We start from the raw sequence: 22,235 nt of genomic DNA, 5'->3' as shown, positions 1-22,235 counted from the left end.
GCATGAGGGGTTGCGATGAACCCCACGTTGTATATTGGCTAAATGCTTCGCCGGACTATCTCCGGTCTGCCTCAGAGTCCGGAGATTTCAAAGGTGGACGTTTATATAGAGTAGTTTCATGTGGAGATATATCTAACCCCCATTAGTATCAATCGCAATTCCTCCCATACACCTCTCAAAATGACATCTTCAGACTTCCGAGCCAAGGTCTTGGGGTACAATGACGTGCATCCCTTCTGTGAAGTGAAGCTTTCAGACAGAGAGTCTGTCCAGGATTTACTAAAAACTATCCTCGACCCTCTCCAACAGCATTTCTCTCCACAATGCTCTCGTATCAAGGTCCCCGGTGCTACAGCCGTGCGCTTCGACAATACTGCGTCGGAGATTGAAGGCTATGCCCGCCCACTTTGGGGACTGGCTTCTATGCTTGCTGGTGGTGGCACTTATGAGAACACGCCGCGCTGGATTGAAGGTCTGAAGGCGGGCACAAATCCAGAGAGCGAAGAGTACTGGGGGCAGTCGGAGGATAGCGATCAGCGTATGGTGGAGATGTGCTGTATCGGCTGGACTTTGGCTGTGGTGCCGGCATTTTGGGATGCGCTGGATGAGAAAGAGAAGGGGAATGTGGAGAGGTATCTTGGAGGGATTAATGATAAGTAAGGCTCATGAAAAAAAGGCATGTTTCTTTACTAACAACTACAGAGTCATGCCAAATACAAACTGGCTGTGGTTCCGCGTCTTTGCGAACCTGGGATTACTCCGTAATGGAGCAAAGCACTCCCCGGAAATGCTAGTCCAGGACATCAAGCACCTTGATTCCTTCTACCGCGGTGACGGCTGGTCAAACGACGGGCCTGAGCACATTCACCAGATGGATTACTATTCCGGCTCCTTTGCTATCCAATTCCTCCAGCTTCTCTACGCCAAGCTAGCCGGAGAACAGGATCCAGAGACGAGCGCAGAGTTCAAGCGCCGCGGAGAGATGTTCGCGCTCGATTTTGTCCTTTACTTCGACGAAGAAGGCCGAGCTCTCCCGTTCGGTCGTTCGATCGGATATCGATTCGGCATGATTTCATTCTGGGGCGCCATCGCCTACGCCGAGATTGACCTACCTGCACCTTTGACCTGGGGAGTCGTGAAGGGTATTGTGCTGAGGAACCTGCGCTGGTGGCAGACGCAGCCGGATATTTTTGGTCCGTCAGGGACACTTAATCTTGGATACTCATATCCCAATATGTACATGCTCGAGAATTATAACAGTCCTGTAAGTAACTTTCAACATAACCTAGACTTGATGCTGACCAGCAGGGATCACCATATTGGGCGTGCTTGGCCTTCATCTGCTTAGCTGTTCCAGAGTCACATCCATTCTGGGCATCAGCTGAGGAACCCTACCCATCCAAACAACTACCCGTCATCAAGAGTCTGAAGCATCCCAAACATATCATCACGTACCATGGGGGCCACAGGATGCTGTTGTCGTCAGGCCAAGCTTGTGGCTATCCAATGAAGTCCACTCATGCGAAGTACGGAAAATTCGCATACTCCAGCGCTTATGGATATTCCGTCCCTCCAGGAGGATACACACTCGAACAGTTTGCGTTGGACTCGACATTGGGGTTGTCAGACGACGAAGGGGAGGTCTGGAAGACGCGGAGAAATTGTGAGGAGTCTGGGATAGAGGTTCATGATGATTTGCCCGTCTTGGTATCCGTGTGGAAGCCATTCAAGGACGTAACCATCAAGACATGGCTCATTCCGTCTACGGAAAAACACCCTAACTGGCACATCCGAGTTCACAGGATCGAGGCTGGCCGCGACGTCATGACTGCGGACGGATCTTTCGCAATCTACAATATTGCCAAGGCCGATGGTCGAGCCCTGCGCCCCTACAAGTCGGAGATCGCTGAAGGGACATCACCCCGCATAGTTGGCAACTACGACCTAGACGCAGAGGGCGGAAGCAACCCGGGCGCCGAAGGAGCATTTGCAGTATCTAAAGGTGCCGTGGGTATCGCCGACCTCGAGATTGCCGACCTCGAGCGGCCGAGCAATCGCACGGCCATGATTGTTAATGCGGATCCAAACTCCAATATTGTGGAGAAGAAGACTATCATTCCCACTCTGCAGCACACGATCAAGGCCGGCTCGACCCAGTGGTATGCCACAGGCGTTTATGCAAAGCCTTCTAACCCCGGAGTTGCGCCAGAGAGCTATCTCGACGGCTGGGATTCCAAGCCTGCGGTTCCAGATTGGATTCGAGCATTGATCAACGGACAATCCTAACCAGTTGTGGCAGGCAACGCAGGCCTTGGCAAAACAGGTAGCGAGAGGTTAATTACAGCTTTAAGCCTTCCGGGTGACCTCTTTTACCGTTAGCTTTCTCCGCGTTTGCCAAGGGGAGGGGGTGAGATACGGAGAAACTCAAATTCCACCGCTCACAGGAGAGGCCAGAGAGATCCGCGCCTATCTAGCTGGAAGCTGGAAAGGCTATGTCGATGTTGGGGAAATGGAAGCGTGACTGGTCCACTTCTGGAAAGCCTAGTTTATCGTGGAATACATGTGATCACCCTAGCTCTGTAACTTCGCAGACTGACTGTCAACTAGCAGACTGACTGTGACCCTTGGTAGATCCTCGCGAATAAGACGGACGAGCAGCGAGTTGTCCATATCTGTCGCATTGGCACTCGGGGATCAATGGCCGACCATCAATTCGCGGGCTAAGGGCGAAACCAGCTTTGCCGATGCTGTCAGTTACCTCTAGCGGGACCAACGGGGCCCACCTCAATACCCCATTCTCCGCTTCCCCAGCTTGGCAAATTGGTGTCGTCCTGCCATCGCGCGCTTTTATTTATCGCCCGGGAGTTATTTGGAGCCGCATCATTGGTTGCTACTGCCGGTCTAGCCCGTACCAGTCTTGCTACTAAGTATTTAGCCATCACTCTGATGCGAAGTCCAAACTTGAACCACCCAAGGGCTTACGGGTAACTTGGCGGGGGTGCGGGGTCTGGGGTAAAAGACGTTGTCACACTTGAATGTCGTGGAGTCCAAAAGTTAGTGGCGTCTCCGGGTGTACTGTAAGTAGTACATCCATGCAAATGCCGATATCAACGTAACCTCACAATATCAATCCCCAAATACGTGCTAATGTGCGCAATGTCTCCACGCGGTACGTTGGGTTCCGCAATGATTGGCAAATCGCATCGAACCGGGTGAGCTCCCGGCTTTATCCATGGTGGAGGCTCTTGGCGGATAATTGCTGCAGGCCAGGAAAAAACGTGGTTGCGCGCGACGAATCCGACGACGGCGATCATGGCAAATATGTCTCCATATTGATACGGTATGCCGTATCTTGTAGACCATGCACGCAACACCCTTGTCGAGGGTGTCCTCCCTGTCCGTCGATGCTGTACTTGAAGGGGAGCTCCCCCCAATTTCAAATCGTGCATTCGTGAGAGCTTCGATTTCTGACACCTCTGGTACAAACGATACGAGTACGCATTATTCGTAGTATATCGCCAAGATGGGTCTTCTTCAGAAAGTCGTCAAAAATGACGCGATGAGGACCGATCCTCCCGAAATCTACGGATGGAGGGTCTTCGCACTGGCATGCTCTGGTAAGGCACCTATCCCACCGCTCACCGTGAGCAGCGACTGGTCTAACAATCTCCGCTATAGCTTGCTTTGGTGCTATGATTTTCGGATGGGATATTGGCGCAATTGGAGGAATCTTGGGGCTTCCTGCTTTCAAGAAGTATGCTTCTCCAAATGAATTACGAGAAAGACGTACCTAACTTCAACCAGGGATTATAACCTCACCGCTGATAACTCGGCCGACCTTGGCTCAAAGTATGTGGAATTAGGGTTTAGAATATCAACATGAGAAACTTGCTAAAAACATCTAGCATCGTGTCGACGCTTCAAGCAGGATGCTTGGTAGGAAGTCTTGCTGCCTACTGTAAGTTTCCAATAATATCAAATGAGATCGAAGCTGACTTCTGCAGGGTTTGCCGATAAATGTTCGTAGAGCTGCGCTGAGCTGTATTGAATACTGACTAACTCGTTTCTCAGATGGCCGAAAACCTTCTCTTATGGGCGCTGCTGTGTGGACCACAATCGGTGTCATCTTCCAGTACGCTACCACACATCCCCGCCTCCTCTCCAACATACTAATGATAACAGGTCTGCTGGCTCTGGTAAGCTTGCCCTGATGTACGTCGGCCGTTTTGTCAGTGGAATTGGAGTCGGTGTATGTACTTCTACGGTCTCTTTCTCTACTAAAGGTTGTCATTCTAATAAACATGCAGGCCGCTTCCATGTTGGTGCCAGTCTACATTTCCGAACAGGCTCCTAGAGCCATCCGCGGTGGTTTAACCGGCCTGTACCAACTATTCATCGCCACTGGTGTCATGCTTTCATTCTGGGTCAACTACGGCGCATCATTGCACTTGAAGGGGAAGCAAACCTACGTTGTCCCTTTGGCTCTCCAGATGCTGCCCGCCGTGTAAGTATCCATGATTCCATCAGTGATGAAACGTACTTATACCAATCTAGGGCTCTCATGGTCGGCATGCTCTTCTGTAACGAATCCCCCCGCTGGCTCGCACGCCAGGATAACTGGGATGAGGCTAAGCGCGTTCTCTCCTTAACCCGCAACCTCCCAGTCGAGCATGAGTACATCCAGATGGAGCTTACCGAAATGGCTGACCAGCTGGAGAATGAGCGCCGCCTAATCGGAGGTGCAAGCTTCATGGACTTGCAGCGCGAGATGTGGACGATCCCTGGAAACCGCAACCGCGCGCTTCTGTCCATCGGCCTCATGGTCTGCCAGCAAATGACCGGAACAAACGCAATCAACTACTACGCCCCCCTGATCTTCAGTGGCTTGGGTATCACTGGTGTGAACAACGGTCTCTTCGCCACCGGAATTTACGGTATTGTCAAGATGGTTACGTGCGCCGCCTTCCTGCTCTTCGCAGCGGATTCCCTCGGCCGAAGGAAGAGTTTGCTCTGGACCAGTATTGCGCAGGGCTTGGCCATGTTCATCATCGGCATCTACGTCCGCGTTTACCCGCCGGAGAACAGCGCCGATGGCAAGATTAACATTCCACCATTCGGCTACGTCGCTCTCGTCTGCATCTTCCTCTTCGCCGGGTTCTTCCAGTGGGGTTGGGGCCCAGTCTGCTGGATCTACGTGTCTGAGATCCCCACTGCTCGTCTGCGTGGTCTCAACGTCGCGCTGGCTGCTGCGACGCAGTGGATTTTCAACTTCGTTGTCGCCAAGTCCGTGCCGCTTATGTTGAAGAACGTCGGAAAAAAGGGCTACGGTACTTACTTCATCTTCGGATCATTCTCCTTCGCCATGATGATATTCGTATGGTTCTTCGTGCCGGAGACCAAGGGTTTGAGTCTGGAGAGGATGGACGACTTGTTCGGTGTTACTGAGCTGGCCAAAGCTGCGGACCTTGAAGGCTCGCACACACCGACGCAGGAACTCTCGCATGGAGAGAAGGCTACGGGGATGCAGCTTGAGAAGAAGGCGCTTGGTTGAGAGTGGTGTGAAGAGCGGCTGCGGATGGGGATGGGGATTTAATCATAGTGGGATGGAAGAGTTATGTTATTGATCTTTGCATAGCTGTTCTAAGTTTATCATTATATACTGTTTCAGTCCTATTCTACTTCCGTGTGACATAGACTTGAACCTCTCGAAACAATCTTAGAACCGCACACAGCACCAAAATCTCGGGACGCACCTTCACTCGCTCAATTATGAAATCCTAACAGCGTTTAAAAAACCGGCTGGTATCAACGAGACATGCAGTAAACACATATTTGTATGCCCTCATACCAATAACAGAATTTGAAGTGGAAGCAACCTGCAGAAGCATTGTTTACTTTGAATTTGCGTTCGAAGTGCTTCTACCACCACTTCGAAGACAAAACATCTGATCAAATAACATCTACGACAATTGAACCGAGTAAGGAAAAGAAGAGAGAACAGCCCCACCCCCGCAACATTGTCGGCTGCTATTCTCGTTAGTGCTATTGTCGTTGTGCTGCTGTTGTCGTCGCTGTATTGTTCTCGCCAATCCCATGCCCCTATTTCCAGTCACTCAATCACTGCTCCAGGGTATCGCACACAGCCGTGCTTTCCAAGCCGCGATAAACTCAGATACACTGATAAAAATCTCTTCTTTCGCATTTCTGACTGAGGTCGGGGAGGGGTTTAGGACATGTAGTTATCACTTCAATGAGGGACATAGCAAGTTATATCTCTGATTATTTCCATTCATCTCCCGTATATTAGCTCGCATCAAGGGTATCTCTAAGCACATTAAGCATCACAGTCATCTCTCGTCCTTCATCCCGTATCCTCATCAGCCATGACACCATATCCAACTGATAAAACCTCATCCAATCCCAAAATAAATCCTCCATACCCAATAACCAGCCTGCTGATAATAAGCCAACCCGTGACCGCGAAGCGAAAGGAGTCTGTTGCTCCATGTATGAGATGAGATAAGATGAGGCTCGCGCCTTTATCGTCTTCGATGGAGGAATGATCGCATTAAGTCGCCCAAATATGCGTCGCTCAAACCAAAATGAAATGAAAAACAACAGCTCAAACAAACAACAGCTGTATAAACATGCACGCTGAAACGCTAACACAGAGCAGTACAAAACACCAAATGCAACCTCAAACACTCGCCGTCCGGCGCCTTGGCACCTCGGGCTTCTGCGCATAAGCAACCAGTAGCTTGAAATTAGTCTCCCACCTCTCCGCTTCCTCAATGACCTTGCCATCGGCAAATATGCTCTGTCCATTGGTGCTAGGTGCCAGGGTATCGCTCTCATAGCACCGACTGAACCACCATCTCCCGACCTTCGCCACCATCTTCGTGATGCCCTCGTCACCTTGGGCACTAGAATCCTTCATCAGGTCAGCTAGGCTGACATCCTTCTTCGACCCGCCGTCACTGCTTGCTGGCGTGCCATCGCTGGAGGTATTGGGCACAACGCTCGCAACAGGGACGCCCACATTGCAGCTCTTCAAATCAGTGAAGCCTCGCTTGCCAGTCAGTCGCAGCACCGTATCAGCCATGGAAACCAAGTTAACTTCTGGGTTCCGCGCGCTGATGCCGATCTTGAGCTTGCGAACTGCGCGCCTTGTCTTGGGACCCATGTTCATCATGTCGAGGTCCAGAATTGACATCTCGAGGTACCCAGAGGGCTTGAGAACGCGCTTAGACTCTGCGATCAGATGCTTCATCAGGGATTCCGGGCCTGCAGGTGGGAAACGCAGGACAACGACAGTGAACGTGCTCGGGGTGAACGGAAACTTCGATATCAGATTCATATGCTGCACTTGACGGTGGTTTTCCGGGGGCGCAGGAAGAGCAACGGCCGATACCGACATGCGCTTGCCACTGTTGCGGCCAGGTGTGGGCGACAGATTGTAAAAGGTAGTCTCTGGGTATGTCTCCGCAGCATAGAAAGACCAATCGTCGTTGCCAAGTCCATCAATCACGAGAATAGAGTGATGCTTTGTGTGATCTGGGTTGAGAAGCAACTCTCGCGCAGGACTGAAAAGAACATGTCCGAAAGTCAACCACTTGCTAACAGTCATTGAGCCAATGCGGAGGTTGACTTGAGCAGCTGGCGACTCCTGGACTGGCTCCAACTTCGGTTCATCCAACTCGTTAGATCGACGAGATACATCGCTCGTTGAGGCGGACTTCGAATGTCCCGATGCGGGTCGTAGCTCGTTTTGGCTGTGGTAAGATGAGATACGCCTAGCCTTAGCGCTGCTGGAAGTTCTATCACCATACGCTAATATAACGTCCGTAAAGGACATTGGCGTGGTAGGGCTAGGAGCCCCAAGGGCGTTCCTAACGGTTGTCCTCAGGCTTGGAGGGCGGGGATCGGCCAATTTTGGCACCCTCGACTTCTCATCAGTTGGTGGCATTACAGCCACGGCATCAATGGCAGGCGAGTCCTTAGCTTGATACCGTCTGGTTCGTCTAGTCTCAAATTCTTCGTATTGAAATGGCACACCGTGCGAGGAAGTAGCCGATAGAGGGACCTTGTCAGCATCGGTCTGGCCGATCAGATCATCATACTCAAACCAGACCTCGTCCTCTTCCAGAGCATCGTCGGCTTTTGGAATAATGGCCGTAGTTCCGGCATAGCTGCTTCCAGTACCAGAGCTGAAACTGGTGCCGGTCTCAGAACCTTTCCTTGGCGAGATCACAAGGAAAGGCAGCTGGGAAGTTGGTGCAGAATTATCTGGAAGCGGTTGCCGGTTTGGAGACCTCTCTGGGCTTGGGCCATTTGCAACAGAGTTCGGGTCGACAATAGGGAGCATCCCGGGCTCCTTGATCATGCTAATCCTCGCAAAAGGACGAGAAAATGACTTTGGTGATGTAGTGTCAGGCCTGGCTTGGACCACTCTAGGAATGCGGCCAACTTGAGCGAGTCTACTTGGTCGGGCAGCCGCTGGCTCAGGCCGCTCTTCCATTTTCCACATTTTCGGTATTCCTGGGCCATTTGGAGCCGTTGCCGGTACATCTTGCTGAGTTGGTGCTGGCGATGGTTTTGAAACAGGGGTTTTTGGCGGCGGCGGCATATCGCTCGATTTCCCAGACTTCAGCAACTCTGCAGCCTCAGCTTCTCGCAAAATATTTTCGATGTCCTCGGCGCTCAAGACCCTGTCCTCGTCCGGCTCAGATGAATCCATAATAGCGTAAAATGGGACATCTTTCTCCTCCGGGGAAACAACCACAGGCACTGGTTTCTGCTCCGTCTTCGCGTTCTTCGCTCGTTGGAAGAAATTCCACTTTTTCGCTGGCGAGGTGGTGCGCTTCGTAAGCTTATTGGGTCCATTCCTTTTCCTTCCTCGGTCTGCTCGTGATCCATCGGAAACATACGCAGTATCTAGACTGCTCAGTCCTGATTCGCCAGCAGCGGGTATCTTGATTGGAGCTGGGAGATTCAGGCTCTGAAGCTCGCTCTTATTGAGTCGTAGTAGTGACCTTCTCACAGCAAGGGACTTCTTTGGGTAGAAGCTATCATTGTCGCTAGTGTCAGATACTAAAGTGGCTTTTGAAGCGAGAGACACTGAGCTATTGTTCGCAGTGGCGTTCCGCGGCATCGCCGATGGCCATAATGTCGCCCTCTGAGCTTCACTATTGAGGTTGGACCTCGACGACATAGCGCTTCCCTTGGATTCTAGGCTCGGGCGTGTCAACGGCAGGCTCTGGTTGCTTTCGGTGCGGCTGAGATCCAAGCTGTTGTTGAAGTTTTCCTTGACCTCACCACCTCCAGAAATGACGACTGGGCTCATTCTCTGCGACAAGAAGGGATCATGCATCGCTGTTAGACTCGAATAGCTATCTTGAGAGCCAATGGAACCCGCATTACTTGGCCTCCTTTCCCGGTTGCCAGTAGTGTTGTGTCCACGAGATCCAAAGCGATATCCCTCGTGTCCTGTGCCAGCAGCTGGGCCCTTTCTTGTTGTCTTCTCCTGCTTATCTGTAGTCGGAATATCTCCGGGGGCGGTTTTTGTGCGCCTCCCAAATAATCCAAAGCGATGTTTAGGTACTTGTGCTGACGGGCTGGGTGTGCGAAGACCAGAGCGCGTTTGAGTCGGTTCAGGACGAAGGTCAGGAATGATACCAAGGCCAGCTGGTGAAGGTGTAGGCTCGCGGTGTACTTGATTCACTGGGCTTGGAGCACCGCTTCTCGGCAGGCGAGATTTCGTGCCGGGACGGGTAGCAGCTCCTGCTTGAGATGGAGCGGTGAGGCCACCGCCAAATCCTTGTCCACTTAAACGACGGTCTGCTGCAGCAGGAACGCCCGATAGATTCGATTGTACAACATTGACAGTATCTTTGATGTCTCGAAGGTCTGGTGTGCCATCGCGACTGGGTCGACGAGGTGGTCCGGCAGCTTGTCCAAGGTTTGGCGATGTGATGTTAGTCCGCGGTGAAGTGACATTCCTATTTGGGAGATTTGTGGCTGGCGCAGCATTCATAACTGGGCGCGCAGGGGACTTTGATGCCTTCGATGGCGAGTTATCTGCCGAGGAAGCTTCTTTGAATTTCTGCGATGACCTTCTCGGAGGCGGGCTAGGAGGTAGAGGTGACAAACGCTTCTTCTTTTTCTTGCCGCTATCGTTTTTCTTATCTTTCCCGCGATCCATGACAGTGGAGTTGGATGAAGAGGAGGTAAGTGATTCTCGAAGTGCGGGGAGCCCATTTCCATCAGGTGCTACGGCGTCGTTTTCCTCCGAGGCGCTGCCCATGCGCCTTCTAGTTACTGGGGGACGGTTGTCCATGGGGCTTCCTTGCCGCAAACGAGGTGTTCCTCTGAGGGGAACCATAAGTCCAGGAGACTGCGAAGACATCGAGGTAGGAGTAGTGTCCCTACTGTAAGGCCCAGGCGCAGGTGATTCGGAGAATCGGGTTGATGGGCTTGCACTAAATCCGCTGAAGACACTATACTGGCTATGGCCGCTGAGCCCTGAGCTCAACGGGGTAGGGTTTGGCGGCAAGTCCTGTGTCGACAGCTTGTACGGTATATCCGACACGTCCCTCTGATACAGGTTTGCAGGCGCAGTTGTTCCAAAGCGATATCTATCAAGCTCAGGTATTATCTGGGGTGAGTTATCGAGGACTGGTATTGTCGGTTCAGGATAGTATCCGAGTTCCTCGGGGGCTCGCATGGAGGCTTGGTTGTGTTGTTTCGAATGTTGCAGTGGCCATGGTGGAGAAGGATCCGCCAGGTTATTGGGGTGGGTATTCTTGATCGGTTGGGTAATAATGGATGGTTTCTTTCTCAGGTTTCGCGGCTGTTGCGGCTCAGACTCGTCATCGGTAGATCGTGCCGCAGAAGGTCGACGAAAGCCAAAGTTCGATCTTCCAGTGGGCATATATTCCGATGGATTCGCACCTGGGCGAGGTTTTGGCAGATTCGATGGGCGCCCATAATTCTTTGGCGCTTCCAGCCTTGGTTCCATCTGCACAGGCACCCTCATCTTTACCGGCTCTTCAAAGGGCCTTTCCACACGCTTCGCTCCTTGGATGCCAGTTGAGTTGGCCACGTAATGTCCAGTCCTTGTATTTTGATATCTGTATTCAGGCCTCGTGGGCGGATCAAACCCAGATCTATACGAGGCCATTATAAATCAACGCCCCTCATGCCCTGTATGCGAAATTTCTAGGAGAACGTTGGATTATAAAGATGCACTTGATATGATATTTAGCATAGTCATTCGTAAGAACTGATGCTTTATAGTCGTCGGTATCTAGGGGCAATGTGAGGTGAGCCAAGGGAGGGACAGTGGAAAGATCGGGCGATGAGTCTTACCCGTACGGAGAAATAGCTACGCCCGCGAGGACGATTAATTAAATCTTGCAATAAAAGCAGTCAAAAATAAAACGCAGGATCAAAAGACGAGTTCCACTATGTATCAAACAATAGTAGAATGTTGCTCCCGTTGCGAGCGCCCAGGCAAACGAAGGCAGGAAGTGGGATAAAAGATGCGATGATAAACGGCAAACGACGCCCAATGCTCCGGGAACAAGTATATATGGGGGCGAAAATAGACGGCAGTGGCGGTAGTTGCTGTATATATCCAATGGTCTTTACAGGCAAGCAGCCTCGACCTCTATGGTCCAAGTTACCGCTCTGTTGTGGAGGTCAACACACTGATGGGGCCGTCTGTTTGACAGATCCCAAGTGGAGAGCGGTCTCGGTAGCGGGGTCGATGGTGTGGACCCTGTAAGGGCGCTTGTCGATAGGAAAGTAAGACCCGGGATGTCTTAAAAAGTCGAATTGATGGGGGGCGTGGGCTGGGAGTAGCTTGGGATAGATGGAGAGGTGTATCTGAAAGAGGCGAAAGAGCAGTCTTGTATAGGACGAGTATTGCTCGTGGCGGTCAACCTAACGAACATCGCGATACGACTCGTCGGGCACGACCATGGGCCCTGCATGAGCGAAGCAATAGGAGACGCCGAGACGCAGTAGAATCGGCGAAGCAGAGCTCCTATACCAGGGCTGGAGTAGGACAACCAGGCAAATCGAAGGCCGCATCTTGCCATTTTGGAGGAGACTAAGGTAGGAACTGTGGAGGGTGGAATCGCGAACGCGGAGGCTGCTGCGCCCATCACCGCCACAAGCACGCCAATGTGCCTACGCGGACATGCATGGATGGGAAACACATATATGCTCGCGGTATCCGTGGCCTATGATGGACATCCAGGTGGATTTTCATACATGCTTTTTGTCCAATGGGTACTTTGTGATGAGGCAGAATTGGTTGAATTCCAGTAATAGTCGCAAGTCACACACTCTCCATTCGCCGGCTAAGTGGGAGGGAAAAGCGGGACATCTGCACGTCTCTTGTCGGCGGTGGCGATCATCCCACAGACGATGGCGCTTGTTGGTCGCAATGGGCCTATACAGGCCCATGTTAAGTACCATATAGTGCTCTATTTCTGTAAGGTCGCAGGAGCGGTCTGTAGGAAACAGTGCTATGTATGCAGCTTGCTCAAGCCTTGGAACTTGACCTGCATTTCTATCTGTCATTGGGTGCCTTCATCATGTGCCTTACACCTGACCTGTTGGATCATCAGCTTTCAGTCAGCCTTTTTACGGAACTCCCGTGATGCCTAGACGCGTTCACCAGCCCTGCCCTTGCGTTTTGGCGGCCGTCTCTCCACCAACAGGTTCTTCCGCGACGGCTCGGATCAGCCCCCTCGCGGTGCGCGGATCCCATATGCCTTCAACAGCCAACTATCTCACGGTCTCGTTTGACTGGATGGGCGACTCTCGAACCGCCTCCATCCATTTTCAGAACGGCCATATGGGATTGGCGATATTTTGAGGCTAGGCACTTCTGTAATGTCATTGGAGGGAGTGAAAAAAAATCCCGATTATTCACACCCAACCGATTAATAGTCCAGCGGCTCCCCCAACTTTCCCGTCTGGCCCCCGTAAGCTAAAGCACTAAAGCACTATCCCGCGTGAAACAGGACCCTCAATTGTCTCTGTCTAGTCATGGAGATGTCTCTCCTTACCCGCAGGCGTTGAAAAGAGAGCTCTAATCACGCCATGTAACCCAGTCTCCACTGTAGGATGCTGCCATCTCGTGATCTCGTCCCATGAAGAGCCCACGAGCCTGTTGCGACGCTGCGATAGCATATCCTAGAGTCATAGGCAGTACCCCCTGACATATTGTCGGAGGGAGAACTCCTATCAGCTATTGTACAGCACCATACGTCGCTGTATGGCGACGACATTGATTGCAACGGCCAGCAAGAAACCCTGAATGATCCTCTTGCCTAGTACATGCTAGTAATGAGCTGAATGTACGTGTATCTATCCGTCTCCAGTGCGACTGATAGGAGAGTCACGCCTGACTCTACCAATCCCGACACAATAACAACATTCCATATTGCTCAATTCAACGTCCTGGGGATCCCTCCCTTGTAAAACTGTCTCGCAGGGCGATCGGCATGACTAGAATTTTCTGTCTCCCAGCATAGCTGAGCTATGCATGCGGTGACGCAGCTAGGACCAACGCTCCATCCCAAGTGAGGCGCAGTCAATGCAGAAAGCACTCGCCACACACGAAACGTCTGCTTTCAAGGGAACGCCGATAATTGACGTGGCATTCGCAAAACTCTCAAAAATTGAAGCCTAATAATTCTTTTGCGAACATGCTGAATTTGAATGTCTCCCAAATCGACGAGATGCAAAAGTTGGAGGGTGGGCGCTTGATTCATGCTGAAGACCCTCTTCTGGAATGTGTGCTCAGTGAACAGGGTTCCTAGACCTCTGATTGGACAAGGCCATTGTGACTGGCGCCTCGACGCCCGCAGCTATTGAAAGTAACGTGATGGCGAAGTGGTGTCCTCTTCCTGGTATAATTCTTCAAAGAGGGTGTGGACTTCGTTGACGGGTGCGGGTCAGAGTGGGAGGAATGGCCCGGCCCATGTGGGTAGCTTACCACAATGTCTCTGAAGGATGGGAGATATGCCCCGATTGCGGAAAGCTTTATTGGTGTGGCATATCGAAGGAATCCAACGCCGTTGGTGAGGAATAAACGCGTCGATTTATTGAAGGAATGCTGATTCAGCCTTGGAAAGTCACGCTTGTAAGACTGACCCGTAACTCGCTTTAATGGGATGATAAGATCTAGGCGCGCCAAGCAGAGCTTTGTTGAATATTCTTTGTGTTTTGATACGTCACATCGCCATGTTTTCTCCTGGTTCCCCTTCTCGGTGTTTGCTATTCCAATAGTCAGCGCGGGTCAACAACTGGAATATTGATGTTGATAAGTGATCAGTCAGATTTTAGGGGGTCCCTGAAGTTTGTGGTGTTGGTTCGTCGTAAGGGTGGTCCGTCGTTTCTTCCTTCCCCTATCAATGTTGTTGCCCCCTTTCCAGTCTAGACGATTCAGTTGTGGGTTCAGCGTATTATATTATAAGTGAAACAGTATCGCTTTAATATATTGTAGGGCAGTATGATACACTGGTTGTTTTTCTGGGCTCAGCCAGAGAATAAATTTACACATAAATAAATAAATAAAAATATGGCGATTAAAATTTAAAATATACCAATTCAGTTTTCAAAATGTTTAATTCAATGAAGGTGATGTAAACTCCTTAAAACTCCAAGATGCCATCTAATAATCCCACAACTACCCCCTTTTGCTTTAAACCACCCCCATCCCACCAAATTTAACCTAATACCCTCGGAAAAACTAACCCAAATCACGAACCTCTTACTCTGGCTCCATCACCCCTTCCGCCCCCACCATTCTCTGTCCTTGCATCTGCTTCGCCCAACTAAACCTCCTATCATCAATCCTAGACCGCCCCCCAAACTCACCCAGTCCCGCCGCTGCCGCCGCTCCCCACATCCACGCAGGCCAAACGACCAAAAACGTCGACTCACTCTGCCACACCATCTTCTCCACCAGCCCTCCCCCCTCAACAGCCCTCTCTACCACTCCTTCCCCCTCCCTCTCCTCATCCCACCCCGCTTCCCATTCCTCGACACGCCGGCGTACTTGTCCCAGCTCGTGGAGGACGTAGGACTTCAATTTCTTCGCTGCGTTGCCTCCACTCTGGTCTGAGGGCCGTTTGTTTCTTTCAATCTCGGTGCTGGTCCATACCGTCTGAGGAACGCTATTGTTGACGCCCCAGCCACTGTTGACGCCCCAACCGCTGTTGGCATCCCCACCGTCGCCACGGCTTCCAGTGTTATTATTTATTCCCACGGCGTTGGTGCCTGTCCCTCCCCAGGCCGATGATGCATCTGTGTTTGCTGCGGTATGTGTCTCTGTACCTTGTCCCCACCCGGTTTGATTTGTAAAGCTATGGCCCGTTTCGCCCCAGCCCGATGAGCTGTGTGTGTTTGGCGCGTCGTGGGTGTCTCTTTGACCACCCCATGCCCCTCTGCCTGCCCTGCCGCCTCTGCCACCCCTATCTCCTCTGATTCCTCCGCCGCCCCAATCTCTGCCTCCTCTGTCTCCTCTGACGCCCCAATCTCCCCTGCCTCCTCTACCTCTTATGCCTCCTCTGCCACCCCTATCTCCCCTGCCTCCTCTACCTATTATGCCTCCTCTGCCACCCCTGGTGCCTCTATCTCCCCACCAATCTCCTCTCCCTCCATCCCCCCGCCCGCCACGATAGTCGCTGTTGTGTCTGTGGTTGTAATTGCCGCCATTATTATTGCCGCCTCCATTATCATTGCCACCACCATTTCCCGGCGGATCACCCCCCCACCTAGTCCCCACACCCGAACCATCTGCTGTTGAACTCCCCATATGCACATCTACCCCTTCTACAGGCGCACCTCCAGCTCCCTGCATCCCAGAAAATCCTCCGCCTCCAGTATCCGCTTTCGTCCACACTGAGCCCCCAGTATTGTTGTTCTGCCCCTCTCCCCCATTCCCAGACCCTGTCTCCGTAGTTGTCCATCCGAGACTCCCCATATTGGAATTGTTGTTTTGATGCCCTCCCCCACTGCCCCATCCGTTCCCATCATCGCGGCCTCTCCCTCCCCTAAACCCTCCTCGCAGGCTCACGGAATGGCCTCCCATAGCTCCAAAACCTTGCTGCGCATTTGGGAGGGGCTGTTGCGACTGTACATGGGCATCCGGAAGCGGCTGTTGTGGTAGTGGAGCGTGTTCGTTCGGGAGCGGTCGATGTGGCTGTGACTGTGTGGTACTACGGATTGAGGTTATGGACCGGCGATGGTTGTTGCGGCGTGAGCGAGGCATGATGGATGGACGCTCGAATGGTGATGGAGAAAGAGAAGGTGGGATGGGCGAGAAGGTGCGTGGATGGCGGAGAGGGAAGGGGGATATATGGGTGAGGATAAAGCAACATTGATGCTTTGGATAGGAGGGCGTGGAAGGCTCGCGAAGAGAGGGATTGCTGATGTTGAAGATGGTGGAGTAGAATGGGAATAGGCGATGAGAGGGTGTGTGAGACGAGGTGGAGTCAAAGAGTAGAGAAGGTTATGGGAAGTGGAAAGAAGTGGAAAAGGGACGATGGGGGAGCTTGAGAGAGATATAGAACTTTCCAATCTAAACTTACAAAGATAGTCGTCTATCTATATATCCTCAAACATCCAAACGATATCTTTGTTCCGTTTAAATCAGAAGCCTCCGTGTCTTAGACTTGGAACTCTGGTTCGGAGAGCGCATATTTAATGTCGATGTGACATTCGATAGACACGCACTGGTTTCGCACTCTGGATCTTGGAAGACATCCGGCTGATGCTATGAGACGCCCACCATAATCACAATTCACGGACCCGCGCGAGTTTGAAGCTAAATGCTGTATGGCCGCAAACAAATATCCATATATTTTCCGCACGCCGCGCTCGTTGAGAAACCTACCTATTCGGGCTCCTAAACCCTGGTCTCCCTTAATAACGTCATTTTAATCATCACTGTGATTGAAAATGCGGCTGGTGTACAAGTATCCCCCGGCGCCTGGCTGCATATAAACCGCCCAAGAGTGTCCCCGACTGCACCCATCGCTCACGTTGATGCTGGCGCAGGAGCGGAAGCGAACTTCTGCCTCCTTGCCTCCGCCTTCGCCTTCTCTACCGGGTCATCCATGACACTCTTATACGCCTTCCTTGGCTCCTGCTTCGGCACGGACGGCCTCGCCTCCTTCTTCAGTGGCTCTGCCCTCCTATCAGGTGTCTGCCTCTTTGCTTCCCTCCCAGTCTTTCCCTCCCTCTCCTCCCTACCCCTCTTCTTCCTCTCCGGCAGTGCCCCATCCAAGCCACTCACATCCACATCCTCCGCGCCGCCACCAAACTTCTTCGCCCGCTCTGCTCGCTTCACCTCGTCATCATCGGGCACAATACCAAACTTCTTGGCGCGCGCCGCCCTGCGCTCTGCCTCCTTCTCTGCATCAGTCTTCTGTAGCCCAATGCTGAAATCCTGCTTCGGCTCCTCCACAACAACCGCCTCAACTTCTCCGCTCGCAGCTACAGCGCCATCAGCGGCGGCAGGCGCATCTGCGCCGCCGGTGACCTTCAGATCCGAAGTCGTGGCTGGGTCGATATCTTGCTTCTGGTTCGGGACTGCAAGAGGTGTCTCAATTGCGCCTTGTCCACCAGCCGCGATGGTGGTTGCTGCTGCAGTGGTAGTGGCCGCGCCAGGGGCGACCTTGCTGTCATCTTCGTCCCAGTCGATTTCGTCATCGGCAGCTGCTGGGGCTGAGTAGGTCAGCGAGTGTGCGATTGAAGAGAAGGGGGACAGGCGCAAAGGGCGCATAATGTGGGATGATGGCATACCTGCGCTGACGGGGGCTTTCTTCTTGTCATCCTCCTGGAGGCGCGCGATGAGATCGGCTTTGTTTCCTGAGAGGGGGAGAGCGCGCTCGGTGAGGATCTTTTTAAGGTCGGGGACCTTGAGGGAGTTGTAATCGGCCATTGTGAGGTTGGTGTGGTCGTGAAGAAGGATTGGGGAGGTAGAAAGGTGGTGGGAAAGGTGGTGTTGGAGTTGTGTGAATTGTATTGCGACAGATCAATGGGTGGAACTGTTTGGGCGGTTTCCATGCTTTGTCTGGACGCGACGATATGATGTATGGATTGGATACGTGGACAGGGATGTTGATTGCAGCCTAAATTATGAGGCCCAAAATATTGTCAAGGGGCTTTCTAGTAATTATCCCTCTGAGCTTACGAAATGTCCAAGAAGTCTAAAAACTAAATGTATTAAGACGTTGAAAAGACCATACTGCGGCGAATATACAGCCTATCATAGAAACAAAACCTTCACGCATATTTTCCCCTACAATCTCACTATAGTGGATGTTCTCCTTTCTTACCTTGAGATTTTTTGCAGGCCTGGAGATCTCATCTCTTAATGCGAAATGTGTACGCCTATGTCTTATGATGATGCTGCATGGGAAAAGAGCGATAATGTATTTGATGCATGGAAGCATAAACTATACAGAAACGATGTTCTTCAAGCTATGGGCGGATTTGTCCAGAAGCATAGAGGGGGAGTTGCTACCAGCTGTGCAACCCCTTAAGAGGCAGCTTCAACGTGTGCATTAAAGTTGAGTTTTTAGATGGAGGTGCAGCTATGATCCGGATCCCTTGCCCTGGCGTGGTTATGTTTCCTGAAGAAAAAGTTAAGAGGGAGGTTGCGACTATGCGACATGTCCAGGAGAACACTTCGATTCCTGTGCCCCTTATCCTCCACCACGGAATGGCTGATGAATGCCCATACAATCTTGGGCCATTTATAATCATGGAGTATGTTAAGCATGCTTATGATCTAACTGGGCTATTTAAGGAGCATGGCTCAACTGGCGATACGATGGCAATTGACCCTAATATCACAGACGAAAAGTTATCCTGTGTCTATGAGCAAATGGCAGATATTCTACTCGAACTCTCCAAGTGCTCATTCCCGGAAATTGGCTCTTTAGTAGAGATCCAGGAGTTCGAATATTCGGTCGCAGAGCGTGCTATGACGTTAAACACAAACGAACTCGTTCAGCTTGGGAACTTCCCTCCATCTCAACTCAAGTCGCAGACATTCAATTCGTCTGCTTCATATCTTCAAGCACTTTCAGACACGCACATTACTCACCTATCAACTCAACATAACGATGCCATTGAGTCAGCAGAGGATTGCCGCCGCAGATACATAGCGAGGCATCTCTTCCGCAAGCTTGCAACTGAGCACCGGCTTACAAATGGCAACGACAAGACATTTAAGCTATTCTGTGACGGCCTTGGCCCGCACAATGTTCTCGTCGATGCCGAATTCAAGGTCGTCGCAGTTATCGACTGGGAGTTCGCATACTCCGCGCCATCGAAGTTTTCGCAGACGCCTCCTTGGTGGCTTCTCATCCAAATGCCGGAGCGTTGGTCTAAGGGGCTTGACAGCTGGGCGGAAAATTATGAAAAGCGGCTTCAGCTATTCCTCCACTGTCTAGAAAAACGCGAGCAAGTGTTCTTAGAAGAGGGGAGGATTACTAAGGAGGACTGTCTCTCGCACAAAATGCGGCAGAACTGGGACAATGGAGATTTCTGGCTACATTACGCAGCTAGGAAAAGCTCGGCTGTCGATGCTATATACTGGTCAAAAATCGACGATAGATTCTTTGGGGCTCGGGATTCTTTTGAGGGCAGGCTCGCGCTTCTTAACGAGGGGGATAGAAAAGGGATAGATGCGTTTTTGCAGAGGAAAACCGAGGAGCAGGAGAGACGGATTTTAATTGACTGGGATGCAGACGGCGTTGCGTCCTAGTGGTAACGAGGTACCATCTGCTAAAGCCTACGCATTAGCAGATTGAAGGGCAGCTTCGGGCACGAACACGTAACAATTCTATACTCTGTGCTAAGAAAGTGTTTTTGAAGTAAATTCATACAGTACAGTGCGTGAAATATCTTAAGCCGCGCTTTCATGTGATGGCAAGCCATGGTTGCTGTGCGAGAATGCCCGAATTCGAATAAAAGGGACGTGACAATATAACGCGTTTGATACCATGTATGATTACGGTGCCTGGAGGGTCTGTTTCATAAGCTCGGGGCTTAGCCTTAGGGCGGAATGGCGGCGACCGAAATGGCTTCCATGCCGACCTCGTACCTGGAAGGATGTCAGAGGGGGATCTGGCCTTGTTCCAACGGATAAAATATATTCGCTCTCGGGTGAACCACGGCTTTTGTCTGCATGAGTAATGCAAGGTTTGACCTGGTATAAATTAAATGCTACATTGCGACACGCGGCTCCATCCAACAGAAAGTCCAACAAAAACAAAAAGGGGCGCAATTACACCCCCAAAAATGTCGGACGCGCTCGCAGCCTCATCTGGACGCCACAAGTTTTGACGAAACTTCGTACTATCGTCTGGCTGAACTTCAAATAGCAACGCAAACGAGCGACCAAATAAATCATCCCTGTCACACTATCCCCTAGGCTTGAGCAGAAAAACGTGTCTGCAAGGTTCTCCCAGCGATCGATCGCAATATAAGAGCGACCTTGACATTGCCAGACAGCACAATATTAGCCGCGGCTTTATCCACGCCCTGGAAGCAACACTCCATTGTGTTATCAGTGACTAGATCCGATATAGGGCAGGCTTTGGGACCTGTTGTGGGGTTGTGCGGTGAAGCCGTGGAATGGGGCATGGGTGTATATATCAGCGAACGTGCGCAGCACCAATATATGCGTCAAGTCAGGCCTGGCCGTGTGAAGTGGAACCGCTGGTCTGGTAAGGGCCGTGAGAAGCAATCTACGAAACAGCGGATTTAATTTAATGCCCGAGACCTTCGTCGTCGCGACATGTGCGCCGACGACACCACTCGATGTTCTATCTTAGGATCTCCGAGCCACGGAGCATCGGCATGCCATCCACATGTGGCAACGGAGCATTCACCGAAGTCCACCATCCAACAGGGTAAAGTGGGCACCCGAAGGAGACATTCATCTCATTTCGGCAGAGGACGGGGACACGGCGTACCGGAGACGACGGTTCTAGAGCCAACCGGCTGGATTTGCTCGGAAGTCGTACTTGAGGGGTCTCACTTGAGGGGTCTCACTTGAGGTCAGCGTCGATCCATGCTAGCATATCAACTAACCGAAAAGAGTAAATTTGTTAGAATTTGCGGAGGCGGGAGCGATTTGACATTGGGTGAAGGGAATTGTGGGTGCAACATGTACTATGTACATGTTGCCAATTTAATTTTCGGAGGATTTCCACCACTCGCATTGCTTTACGTACTCCCTGGAGCTCTAGAGGGATCTACTGGAGTGGAGGTGCGGCAACTGTCATATAGCGTGTGAAAAAAGAAGTGGTGGGAGGGGGCTTTTGTCATCGTATTTCGCGAAAGCAAAAAGTACACTGTACAAGGTCTCACAAGAGAGACCCCACGTTTGGAGGACAGAAGGGAGAGAAGGGGATAAAAGGAAGGAACGGCCTGTAGTAGAGGCGGACCTTCCTCATCCCAGCGTGGTACGGCTGCGGCTCACCCAATCGTTCTCTATGAAGTCCTTCAGGCCGTACAAGCATCCACGGACTTGCGGGCCACGAAAATCCAGCGCATGTCTAAGGGAGTCCAATGAGCTGAGTCGAGGGAGGGTGTTGTGCACCCTCGACGCGTGAGACCGATACCCCTCCCGCCAGATCACAGGGATCAAACACATGGCTTTCGCGTAATACGCCTGCAATATACCTGCAAAGTAATATAATTCCTTGCTGGTCAACGGCTGAGGGGTAGGTTACAATTCAGGTTGCAGGCCTGTCCATTATCGCCCTCGTCTTTTCACATGGCCTGCTGCCCTATCTTGAGGGCCATCCTGTGGAGACGACCTTCGGGCGACATGGCGCCGGTGTCTCTGCCATGTGCACAAACGACGGGAAGCGGTAGTGGTGTCCTCTCGCCCATGCGATCGTCGTGAAGCTACCATGGTAGTTGACGGACTTTGTCCTCGGTTTGGCTAGGGGTCTCTCTCATCAGCAACTTGCCTCGCCACCAAATATGTCAGTCCAGTGTCGAGTTGGCCAGTCTCCATTCTCGTAGGTGAAGTACAAAGTTCGCACTGTGTGTCGTGCGGCACTCAGCTATCCTCATCCGCCACACACGCAACGCGTGGTAAGCTTTTGTATGACTTGAGATAACCCGTCGAAGCCACTCGATTTCGGCGTCCTCGGTCTATCGGAGTAGCACTACATGCTGTAGTCATC

General features: G+C 51.7%; 6 protein-coding genes across 6 annotated transcripts; 3 read left to right on the top strand and 3 right to left on the bottom strand.

The window, feature by feature from the left end:
- Nucleotides 1-180: 180 nt before the first annotated feature.
- On the top strand, nucleotides 181-2,286 carry VE01_02013 (uncharacterized protein; the record flags this gene model as incomplete). The annotated part of the gene is made up of 3 exons (XM_018271527.1): nucleotides 181-656; nucleotides 703-1,264; nucleotides 1,309-2,286. 3 exons carry the CDS (start codon nucleotides 181-183, stop codon nucleotides 2,284-2,286), a joined length of 2,016 nt encoding a protein of 671 aa, XP_018133622.1.
- Nucleotides 2,287-3,523: 1,237 nt separating this feature from the next.
- Nucleotides 3,524-5,551, top strand: VE01_02012 (uncharacterized protein; the record flags this gene model as incomplete). The annotated part of the gene is made up of 9 exons (XM_018271526.1): nucleotides 3,524-3,617; nucleotides 3,679-3,754; nucleotides 3,805-3,849; nucleotides 3,906-3,958; nucleotides 4,005-4,019; nucleotides 4,072-4,132; nucleotides 4,183-4,249; nucleotides 4,308-4,504; nucleotides 4,555-5,551. The coding sequence occupies 9 exons, from the start codon at nucleotides 3,524-3,526 to the stop codon at nucleotides 5,549-5,551; spliced, it is 1,605 nt and encodes a 534-aa protein (XP_018133621.1).
- Nucleotides 5,552-6,269: 718 nt separating this feature from the next.
- On the bottom strand, nucleotides 6,270-11,388 carry VE01_02011 (uncharacterized protein). Its single transcript, XM_018271525.2, has one exon. The coding sequence runs from the start codon at nucleotides 11,177-11,179 to the stop codon at nucleotides 6,698-6,700; it is 4,482 nt and encodes a 1,493-aa protein (XP_018133620.1). The 5' UTR covers nucleotides 11,180-11,388; the 3' UTR covers nucleotides 6,270-6,697.
- A 3,400-nt stretch (nucleotides 11,389-14,788) lies between these two features.
- On the bottom strand, nucleotides 14,789-16,003 carry VE01_02010 (uncharacterized protein; the record flags this gene model as incomplete). Its single annotated transcript, XM_018271524.1, has 1 exon — nucleotides 14,789-16,003. The coding sequence occupies one exon, from the start codon at nucleotides 16,001-16,003 to the stop codon at nucleotides 14,789-14,791; it is 1,215 nt and encodes a 404-aa protein (XP_018133619.1).
- A 632-nt stretch (nucleotides 16,004-16,635) lies between these two features.
- Nucleotides 16,636-18,072, bottom strand: VE01_02009 (uncharacterized protein). The gene is made up of 2 exons (XM_018271523.2): nucleotides 17,827-18,072; nucleotides 16,636-17,748 (listed from the first exon to the last, which is right to left on the bottom strand). Exons 1-2 carry the CDS (start codon nucleotides 17,963-17,965, stop codon nucleotides 17,060-17,062), a joined length of 828 nt encoding a protein of 275 aa, XP_018133492.1. The 5' UTR covers nucleotides 17,966-18,072; the 3' UTR covers nucleotides 16,636-17,059.
- Nucleotides 18,073-18,237: 165 nt separating this feature from the next.
- VE01_02008 (uncharacterized protein) lies at nucleotides 18,238-19,886 on the top strand. The gene has a single exon (XM_018271522.2). It carries the CDS (start codon nucleotides 18,623-18,625, stop codon nucleotides 19,796-19,798), a length of 1,176 nt encoding a protein of 391 aa, XP_018133493.1. The 5' UTR covers nucleotides 18,238-18,622; the 3' UTR covers nucleotides 19,799-19,886.
- Nucleotides 19,887-22,235: the final 2,349 nt, after the last annotated feature.

The sequence above is a fragment of the Pseudogymnoascus verrucosus genome (assembly GCF_001662655.1).
Source record: "Pseudogymnoascus verrucosus strain UAMH 10579 unplaced genomic scaffold scaffold_6, whole genome shotgun sequence".
NCBI classification, from domain to species: domain Eukaryota; kingdom Fungi; phylum Ascomycota; class Leotiomycetes; order Thelebolales; family Thelebolaceae; genus Pseudogymnoascus; species Pseudogymnoascus verrucosus.
The sequence above is the reverse complement of the archived record's forward strand: the minus strand, read 5'-3'. Positions and strand labels throughout refer to the sequence as shown.

Bases quoted from the DNA above. Each gene is read 5' to 3' on its own strand.
- VE01_02008 (XM_018271522.2), top strand. From the start codon at position 18,623: ATGATCCGGATCCCTTGCCCTGGCGTGGTTATGTTTCCTGAAGAAAAA.
- VE01_02011 (XM_018271525.2), bottom strand. From the start codon at position 11,179: ATGGCCTCGTATAGATCTGGGTTTGATCCGCCCACGAGGCCTGAATAC.
- VE01_02009 (XM_018271523.2), bottom strand. From the start codon at position 17,965: ATGGCCGATTACAACTCCCTCAAGGTCCCCGACCTTAAAAAGATCCTC. The intron at 17,749-17,826 runs GTATGCCATCAT...TGACCTACTCAG, and splicing joins GAAAGCCCCCGTCAGCGCAG to CCCCAGCAGCTGCCGATGAC.